The sequence below is a fragment of the Fukomys damarensis genome, unplaced genomic scaffold (assembly GCF_012274545.1).
Source record: "Fukomys damarensis isolate Sample0158 unplaced genomic scaffold, DMR_v1.0_HiC HiC_scaffold_21, whole genome shotgun sequence".
Lineage (NCBI taxonomy): Eukaryota > Metazoa > Chordata > Mammalia > Rodentia > Bathyergidae > Fukomys > Fukomys damarensis.
Window position 1 is genome coordinate 33,149,881 of NW_022900933.1, and position 10,277 is coordinate 33,160,157.

The window sequence follows — 10,277 nt, forward strand, 5'->3', positions numbered from 1 at the left end:
ACAGCAGAAGGGAACCCCAGGAATGTCATGGGGCCAGGAGTCAGACGGATTCTGGCTGCAGCCCAGACACTGCTTAGCTGTGTAACCTGGGACAGGTTGGCCTCGCCTGTGCCTTAGTTTCTCCACCTGCAGGTGGTCTGAGAGTAGCTCCTGTCTTGAGGGCCACTGAGGCCTGGACCTGGGAGTGGTAGGAAGTGCGTATTGAACTGCCAGTTACAGAGGGGGCTCGAGATGGTCACCTGTTCACTGTATGATTTCATGTCCCTGGGCCTCCCACTTCCCCACTCCACTGGGTACTGAGAGGGTGGTCAGACCACAAGGAGAGGTGGCAGCCACTCTGTGCCTGGCATTGCCTGGGGCTGCAGTGAGATCGGGCTGGTTGACTCCAGCTTTCTCCTCCCAGAATCAGCTCTGGCACTTTGGGTACCCCATCAGGGCTACCTTTGCCTTCATCCTCCACATCCTTCCTTTTCTGCCCTCTGCTGGACCCCACCAGGCCAAGTAGGATGCCTTTGTCCTGTGTTATCCACTAATCCTCATTTCTCAACCCCAGAAATGGGTGTCAACATCCTGTCTACAAATGAAGAAACTGAGGCCCCAAGAGGGCAGATACTGCCCAAGGTCACATGCAGTGGGTTAGTGAGCTGAGCTGAGGTTCCAACCAGCTCCTAAAAGAGCCTCCTTCTCCAAACACCAGGTCTTTTCCTGCCTCTTCACCCTCCAGCTTCCACACTCACAGGCCCTGCAAATTTGAACAAGGATTTCCCCTTTGTGCCTCAGTTTCCTTATCTTCAAAGTGCAGGACCAACTTGAGGGTTCCTTACTGCTCCTGTGGCTGTGGAGAAATGGCCTAGAAGGGGCCTGGACAGCATGGGCCGCTGGGGCCCCTGTCCACCCACCAAAGAGCTGCTGGGGCCCTGGGTTCCTGCACTGGCTCCTGGCCTGGAGAGGAGGGAACTGAGGCTGCTAGAGGTAAAGGGACGTGGTGGTAGTGACAACCCTTCCCATCTTGCAAGACAAATGGCCACAAAGAAATTCTAAGCACTGTCTCCAATCCATCTTCTTTCAGTCTTTTGTGGAGGTAGGGCTGTCTTGTTCCCATTTTGCAGATGAGGAAACAGACAAACTGAGCTCATTCCTTCCAGCAATGAAGCTGCAGCTCCTGCCCTGTGCCAGGAGCTGGGGATGCACATCAGGAAGTCAGGTCTTTCTATGGCTCCTTGGGAGGGTCAGAGGCCGATGGGGTGGGAGACAAGTTGCACACAACCACAGAGCCACAGGAAGGAGCTGGGATCAAGGATGGAAGGCTGGTCTCGATGCATGGAACTTAGGGTACATTAACTTGGCTTGGGGTCCAGGCAGGGAGGCTGCTCCAAGTTCCCAGGCTGTGAGTCTTAGGCTGGATGAGGACCCGGGCTTCTAATAGGTTTCGTGCTCTTTTGACCCAGGGTTGGAGGCCCCAGAGGCTCCATTTCCCCTCCACCGCAGCAGGGAAATTCCCAGTAGAGCACAGCGCTTGACTGAGTCACTAAGGGTGAGAGGAACCTGGCCTGACAGGATGTGGCTAAAGGTCATGCCCTGCAAGAGGCAGGTAGGGTCCTGTCTTTCTCTGTGAAACCCAGCCAGTCCTCCCTGCTGAGCCAGTGTGTACCTCAGGGCCTTCTCCCTCTTTAGACTTCAGCTTTAGCCTTCTCCCAAAGGCACCTGGCTCCTACTGCGCCAGGTAGGCGTGGGCTGTGTACCCACACCAGCCCAAGCAAGTTCCTGCTTCACATTTCCCTTCTTTATCTTCCCTTCTTAGGAATATAACCTTAAATAAAAACAAAACAAAACAAAACAGAAGTTTACGCTACCTGCCTCGCAAGTGCAAGGACCTGAGTTCAATCTCTGGTACCAAAGAACAAAAACAAAAAACCCCAGACATTTAAAGACCAGAAATAGCCAGCCTGCTGGTCCACCATGGTAAGCTATACTCCTGCTTTGTGGATGCCTGGACTGTATTTCCTGCTGGAGCCCTTGGCGAGCTGAGGCCAGGCAAATGATCCTCACGCGTGTGTCAAATTTTGTGATGAAAGAGAAGCAAATGGAAAAGTGGCTTTAGAAAAGAACATTATACTTTCTTTGGGATACAGATCTGGCTTTCTGTAGTATGATTCTAAAGACCCCATTGCCTGCCATTTTGGTCAAAAGACAATAATGATAAATTATATTCCTAGAACATTTTGTTGGTTTCAAAGTGCAGGCATTTGTCTGAAAGTGTTGATCAGGCGCATTCGATGATGCAGGCACTTTGGTGGGCACTGAGGACACAACAGTGAACCACACCTGCTCCTTGCAACCAGATCACAGAGTGGGGGGGCATTTTAAGGAGGACGTTGCAGGGTGACATAGGCGCTGGCTTAGGAAGCAAAAGCAGTCCTGAGATTGGAGCCCCACATACTTAGGAAGGGGCTGGGGAAGGTCAAGTCAAGGTGAGGGTATGGGTGCGGAAGCCTCCAATACTGGCTTGAATGGGTTAGCGCCTCATAAAAATGCTGTACAGTAGTGGGGGTGTGGCTCAGCGGGACAACACTTGCCTGGCATGCGAGAGGCCCTGGGTTCCATCTCCAGCACTTAAAGAAAATGCTGCAAGGTGAGTAGAGTGACCTTTGGTTATTGTCATTTTTAGAGATAAGCTCTTTGGGCATCAGACAGGGAAAGGAAATTTCCTGAGGTTGTATACCAGTATGTGACAGAGGAAGGGTCTGAACCCCAAACCTGCTTCTCTTCCCACTGCTTCTTTATTCACTCCGTTCTTCACGCATCCACTCAGTTGCGCCTGGGAAGCTATTTGGTACTTGCCATGGGTCGGGCCTGGAGCTTCACAGAAGGGAAGGACCTGAGGTCCCTGCCCTCGAGGAGTTGACAGGTTAATGGCAGAAATGGGCACATAAGTCATTGCTCTGGGTCTATTGGGTGGAAACTGCTATTCAGGATGATAATGAGCAGGGCTGAGTCCTGTACCCTCTGCAGTGCCATGTCTGGCAGTATAGACGCGTGTGTGTGTGTGTGTGTGTGTGTGTGTGTGTGTGGTGTCTTCAGGACCCTGAACCTCTGTGGGTGGAAAGCGGATGTCATGAGACCAAACCCTCCTCCAAGTGAGGGAGGGGAGGGACAGAAAGAGGCCTATGCAGAATCGACCAAGCCTGATTGAGCATGTAAACTTCTGAGCCCGGCAGACTTGGTTCAGTTCCTGGCTCTGCTGTGTGCTTCTCTTGTCATCCTGTTACATGGGCACAGCGACACACCCCATGCGTGGCTTCTCCGAGTCTTAAGTGCATCGACCTGGGCTTGGCATGTGGGAGGAGCTTAGCGTGCAGCTAGGAGGAGATTGCATCAAGCCTTAGATTGAGAACTTTGACTCCTCCAGTGGGACCCAAGCTCAACATCCCTCCAGACACAAAGGGATCCAGAAAGAAAAGATGCAATTGGTTCTCCACTGCATGGCTTGGTCATCTGCGGGAGCTGCCTGATCAGGGCCAAGTGGCTTCACTTCCGGATGAGACCTTTTTCCCAGGAGGCTGGATAACTGTGGGCAGCCAGTGTGGGACTCCAATTCCTTACCCATCAGTGGAGGAGGGGTCAGGTCTGGAGCTCACAGATCCCCTCATTCTAATGTCTCTAAGTGTTCTCAGGACTCCCGGGAGGGGCTCCTGTACTGGGGAGAGGGTTGCAGAGACAAGGGAGACATGTGGCTGAGCGCAGCAGGCCCTGTCTCTGGAGGAAGGGTGTCAGATCTCTATCAGGTCCCCTCCTGAGAAAGAAGAACCTGTGGTCTGACTTCAGCTGAACCAGAATAGGAACCAAGGCCTCATAGGACCTGGGCACAGTGAACTGAGACTTACCCATTGGTTTCTGCTCCTTCCTCCCAGAAGCAGTGACCTCAGGGACAGCTCTGGAACCTGGCAATCTCATACTCCTCCAGTTGCCCAAGGAACCACCCAGCTTCCCCTCGGTCCTCAGCAGTGGACATCCAGGCCCTTGCCTGCCCTCCAGACTGACAGTGATGTCTGGCCTTGGCAAGGTCCAAAACCACTTGTGGGAGAACCCTGATAGGTACACAGCGGGACAGGCCAGAGCTACACTGTCACCCACCTTCATCCTCTGCCAACTGTGACTGCACTGGGAAAAGTAGAGAAGGAAGCAGGGGTTCCGAAGCCACTCACCAAGGTCACACAGGGAGACAACTGGCTGCTGGAGAGACTTATGGTCTGTGCTCCCTGGTGGCGCTGATACAACTGTTACCACAATTCCCTCCCCTACAACCCACCTCTAGATACACACCTGACCTTGGCTCAGGAGTAAGCAAAAGCATTTTTATGGTTTATATATGTTCTCCAAAAGCATCTGAAGATCTATTGCTTCATCCTCTCTGACACCCACGTTCTACAGAGGTGTCCCCCAGATCTAATATGGTGTCCACTGCTCACTTGTGGCTAGGGAGCATCTTAAATGTGGCGAAGCCGCATGTCCCCCATGCACTGCAGCCTTCTCCCCAGTGCAGGAGCCTCCTGGGAAAAAGGTCTCACCCGGAAGTGAAGCCTCTTGGCCCAGGTCCTCATACACTGGATTTCCTTGTTATGGAAAAAAAGAAGGTAAAAATCTCATTCATGATTTTATTTTGATGATACGTGGAGATGATAATATTTGGGGCAAAATATATACGCAAACTGATTTCACTTGCTTCTCTTTACTTTGCTAATGTAGCTGTCAGAGTTTTGAAATGACATCTGCCCATGGAGGGTGTGGAGCACGTCATATTCCACTGGGTGTCGCTGCTCTTCAAAAGTTCAGCTGAGACAGGGCAGCCTGAAGGAAGCAGGAGGCTTTGCTGAAAGTGATGTCCTTTGCCCCCCCCCCCGGACACTGCACATGTAGGGTGGAGGTGCTGACCAGACTGCAACTCAGAGCTGCAGTGTTCAGGTGAAAAGTCAGGGCTGCAGGGCCATAGCCCGGGCTTTGGAGTGGGTTAGTTCCAGTACCTGAAACTGACTAGCTTTGTGACCTGGGATCTGTCACTCAGTCCTGAGTTTCAGTTCCCTCAAATGGAAAATGGGATGGCAGTAGCGTAGAGACAGCCAGAGGGTTGCTAGGTGGTTAAGTGGGACCAAGCATGCAGTTGGCCCTTAGAACCCATACACTCTGCATTCATGGAGTCCACAAACTTCAGATCAAAAATATCTGAAAAAATGTATCCATACAAGTGCAGACCTCTTCCTTGGCGTTATTCCCTGAATGATACAGTACAACAACACTTTACACAGTGTTTGCATTGTATTCGATGTTATAAGTAATCTAGAGGTGGTTTAAAGTATATGCAAGGATGTGCATAAGTTATAAGTAAATATTATACCATTTCCTGTAAGGGACTTGAGCTTCTGTGGATTTTGGTATCCATGGGTGCTCCTGGAATCCATCCCCCTCAGACACCAAGGACAACTATATAGCACTCACCACAATCCTTGGCAGATAGAGCTCAAGAAATTTAGACAAAATGTAAATCATTACAGTGCTAAAAGGTATCCCAGAGAGCAGGGTAATTGAGAGATGGACAACATTTGCATCAACGACTTACAAGTACCCCTTCCACCCCATTTATTGGTCAGCCTGGCCTTGCTCACCTGGTCCATGGGAGGAAATGGGCAGGCTGGTGGTTGGCCTGTGCTGACCCAGTGCTCTCAGTAGGGGTCGAGCCCCTCGTCTTGTCTGCCAGGCTCTGCTCAATGGCCATCTGGATCAGCTCCTCCTCGCTCAGGCTGCTGTACAGGCTGTATTCTTCATTCCCGATGGCATGCTCTCTGCCCCAAGAACTGATCTGCATTGCCATCTCTTTCACCCTTCACCCGGCCTCCAGAAGAGATGCTCAGCAGGGAGGAGGGAGCAGCAAATTAGAAGACCCTGTGAGGAGACCAAGACCATCCTGGTCACTAAATGTTTTCACAAGACAGTTATCTTCACCCACAGGGAAGCCTGGGCATTTTTCTGACAATCCCACATTCATTTTTTATTCATCGCTTTGATTCTATGATCTGCCCAACCACCCATCTGGCTACATTCATCCTTACGCTCATCTATTCATCAATCCACCTACTTATTTATCTTCCTGTACACCCAGTTATATATTTATCCATTCTCCCGTCCACTTACCTACTCAATCATGCAACCCCCTACCCAGCTGTGCATCTGCCCATCCTCCTGCCCTTGTATCTACCACCCATTTAGCCATCTACTTCCCATCAATCTCCATGCATCCATCTATCCAACCTCCTAATCATTTACCCATCCATTTATTCATCTACACAACCATCTACCCATCTCTCCGTTATCCATTGTCCTATTTGTCCACTCACTCACCATGCTCATCTGTCCATCCTCCTAAACAGCCATTGATACATCTATCTTCGCAAACACCCGCCCATCCACTATTCATTCACTGTCATAGGCAGACAGCCTATCCATACATGTACACATTGACTGAAATATCATGTATTGTACAACTACTGTGTGTCAGGCATTTTCCTGGAGATACAACAATGACCCTGCAGCCCCAAATCCCACCCTATGGAGCTTAATGCAATGCATGCATTCTTTCCTTCCAGTTACAAAGGGCATCCTGCCCTCGTATTTCCTCATTGCTCTTCACTGTGGGAGGATCTGGGACACTGCAGATGAACAAGCCCAGGCCCACAAACTAGTTAAAAGCAAATTCACCATATTATTACAGGGACTCCCTTCTTTTAAAAAATGCCCGCAAGAGAGAAGAGTTGGTTGAGTCTGCTGCTTTCAGAAAGTGAAATAAAATCAGCTCAGCCTGGTTTCCCTTTCGGCCAGCTGACTTGCAGTGTGACAGGAGTCAATGGTTCTTGGCCCTGACTGAACACTGGAATCACATGAGGGCTTTTTAAAAAGCCCCAAAGCCCAGGGTTACACTTGGGCTTGCTCAGCAAACGTGCACTCCTCTTCCCTGGAGGCAGATGTTTCCCTCCTCCCTTGCCCACTGACATGGCCCCAGCCCATGTGGCTTGCACTGGCCAGATGAATGCCAGTGGACATGATGCAAGCAGCGTGTGACAAGAACTTGTGCAACACGGCTCGCTCCTGTTCTCCATCAGCAGGAGAAGGAAGAGCTTGTGAGAAAACCCACTGGGCAGCTTGAGTCCCACTGCCCAGGGAGCCCACCCCGCTTAGCCAGTCTATCAGATCCTGCAGTCCAGAGTGTGTTGTCTTATTTGGGGGCTCCTGGGGCTCTAGCTAACTGATAACCCCAAAGACTAGGTCAGCACATCACAGAGAGAACAACCAAATGGCCAGTAACCAAAATCAAAAGTGCCGAGTTTCATCAGTGTCTAGGGAAAATAAAATGAAAATCCCAATGCAAGACCACTCTATACCCAGTGGAGTAGCTCAAACGATAAAGACAGAAAATGCAAATGTTAGGGAGCGTGGGGGAGGACCAGACATCTCCCCAGTGTGGGGAGGGGCATAAAATGGCAAAGCTGCTCTGGAAAATGTCAGTGAAGCTGAGCATATGCTTATCCTATGACCTGAAAATTCCCTCCTAGCTGTGTTCCGCCAAGAATTATGAGCATATATTCACCCCCAAACAAGGTCAAGAATATTCATAGCAGCACTATTGGGAAATGACTGAATGACTGTCGGCATTCAAATGGGTTAATATGCTGTGATGTGCAGGAAAGTGGGGACCCCTGGAAATAAACAACTCCCTCTATCGGACGTGACAAAGACGAGCCTCACAGACAACAACGAGCCAGATGAAAACGAGCATTTCCACTGTACAGCTGAGCAAATGTCACCTGGGTGTGGCAGGTCCTGCTGATGGCCCACCCAAGAGCCTTTCCCCATCTTCCTGGCAGCAGAACCTAGTTTTGTACAAGAGGCGGTATGCTCGGTCCCACGCATGATCACGGTTCTTCCAATCCCACCCTCTTGGCCAGGGAGTAGTCTAGGGGTGGAGTAGCCAGTCTTGTCCAAAGAGCTATAACAGACTTCTGCTGAGTGTTCCTAGGAAGGACTTTCGTCCTTAATAAAAGAGAGAATAATGAATAAAGTGACTCATTATCCCAGTCTCTGTTTTTTGCTTGGAGGAGCTTGATGCTTGGAGCGGTGGCAGCTATCTTACGAACATGAGCTTGACAGGACAAATGATAGGGTGATACAATGAATTTAAACAACTGAATGATACACTGGGTCCTTCATCAAATCATTAAGCAGCTCAACCCATGCAGATCCACCTACCCTAGACTTCTTGTTAAGTAAAAACTAAAGATCCTTGACATTTAAGCCAGTGCAGGTTGAGTTTTCTGCTATATACAATCAAAATCATCTTCTCAGATGGTTTTCAGGGATGTCTGAGAGTCCTGGAAATACTCCAAGGCCTTGATCCCACCCCAGACCAGTGAGCTCAAACCTCTGGGTCTGGGGCCCGGGCCCTGAGTAGTTGAGGGTGCGGTGGGGCTAAGAGCTGATGCTGTAGATCAGCAGGATGACAGGTGACTCCTCCGCCCAGGGAGGCAGGAGGGAGAGGAGGGGCTGGAATATCCTGACCTTCCAGCTGCTGTGCACTGAAGCTTGGGCCTTACTTTGTTACTTTCCCTAGAGCAGCAGCTTTGTCCGTTGTGCAGAGGACCCAGACTGAACACAGCATCTGCCATGCACGGCTTCTCTCTTCTTTGGGTCCTAGGGTTTCCCAGCTGTTAAGTGGCGGAGGGTAGAGCCTGTCCTTTGTCCTTCCTATCCCAGCAGAGCCCCTCTTGGCCCAGGTGCCTTGCCAGAATCAGCAATCCCGTAGTGAAATCCAGACTCCAGACCCTCATGGAGCCGCTCCCTGGGTGGGGCGATCTCAGCAACTCCATGCAGCCACTGCGTGGCCTTCACAGCAGCCCCTTCCTTGGCCTGCATTGCCACCCTGGGTTCTTGGCCTCCAAGTAGAAGGTACAATCAGGCAAGTGGGGAGACGGGCTTGGGCTTTCACAGGAGTTTGAACAGGACAACGGCAATTTCCCTGTCCCACTGTGGGCCTGAAAACCCCTAGCCCTTCCCATGGAGGCCCTCACCTGCCTACCTTCAGTGTCCTGAGGTCCGAATGAGAGACATTAGTAACAGTGATCATGAGACAGAAAGTGGCATCAGAAGGGCTCTGGGCCCTGGGCTTAGCTGTGGCCTGGCCGTTGGCAGGTGTGACACCTAGACTCCTTCATTCCTAGACTGATGTCACCTGCCAGGGACACCATGCGGTCATCTTCCCGGGCATAGGTGGAGTAGCTGAGTCTCGGCACGGGAGAGGGAGTCAGCTCTGCTAGTTATTAGCTGTGGCCTCTTGGAGCCTGTTTCTCGCCGTAGAAAGGACATCACAAGTACCTACGTCTTGAGAGGAGGAGGTGGGGTGATCTTCATCCTTCTTTTGGTTTTGGTCTCCCCCAGCTCAATTTCTGGGACCTCTGCCTGGGGACTGGGCTGCCTTCCCAGCCTGAGTCCTGGAGGGTGGCCAGCTGCCCCTGGGGGACCCAGCAGGAGGCTGATTGGGACAACAAATAGCCTTTTCCCAGGGAAAGGAGGAGTCCAGCAGCCTCACCCAGCCAGGCCAAGGGCCAGCGGAGGAGGCATTCTGGGGGGATCAGTCCACAGCCAGCGGCGGGTGGGAGACAGGGCTTCCCTGCACTTCCAGCATCTCCCCCTCGTCCCAAGCATTATACTAAGGCACCCCCACCTTTCCCAGGTGGCATGGCTGTCACAGGGTTGCTTAAGCTGACTCTCCTCAGACCTGGGTGTGGATTTCCGGGCAAGGTGATGGCCTACACGTGACAGGAGGAGCTGTTCCATGAATATGCACACCCAGTCCGTGCTGCAGGGCATTTCAGTGGGGCTCACTCGTCCATCTGCAGGGGAGAGTGGGGGGTATGCGGCTGTGTGTCTCAGGCGGTGCCTGTACATCACAGCCATCTGTCACCCATCCGTCACCCTCAGATCACTACCACCCGAACCATGTGGTAAACCTGTGATAAAGGTGTTACCCTGGCCCCATTCTATGGATGGGAAAGCCAAGGTGCGGCTAGGGAGAAAAGGAAAAGGGAGAGACCAGAGGCTGCATCTAACTGGACAGCAAATCCTCACCTCACGCAAGGAAAGCAGCCTCCTATATTTCACAAGTTTCGAGTAAAAGTGAGATGCAAACTGAAGACTACACATAGTTTTTAAAAAGACTTCATATATATGCACAT

General features: G+C 51.3%; 1 protein-coding gene across 1 annotated transcript in view; it reads right to left on the reverse strand.

Moving 5' to 3' along the window:
- Asb2 (ankyrin repeat and SOCS box containing 2) overlaps positions 1-10,277 on the reverse strand; it is a 34,109-nt gene that overhangs the window by 19,049 nt on the left and 4,783 nt on the right. Inside the window, 1 exon segment of the mRNA XM_033766822.1 lies at positions 5,661-5,937. Coding sequence (XP_033622713.1) covers positions 5,661-5,866 — 206 coding nt within the window. The 5' untranslated portion in view covers positions 5,867-5,937.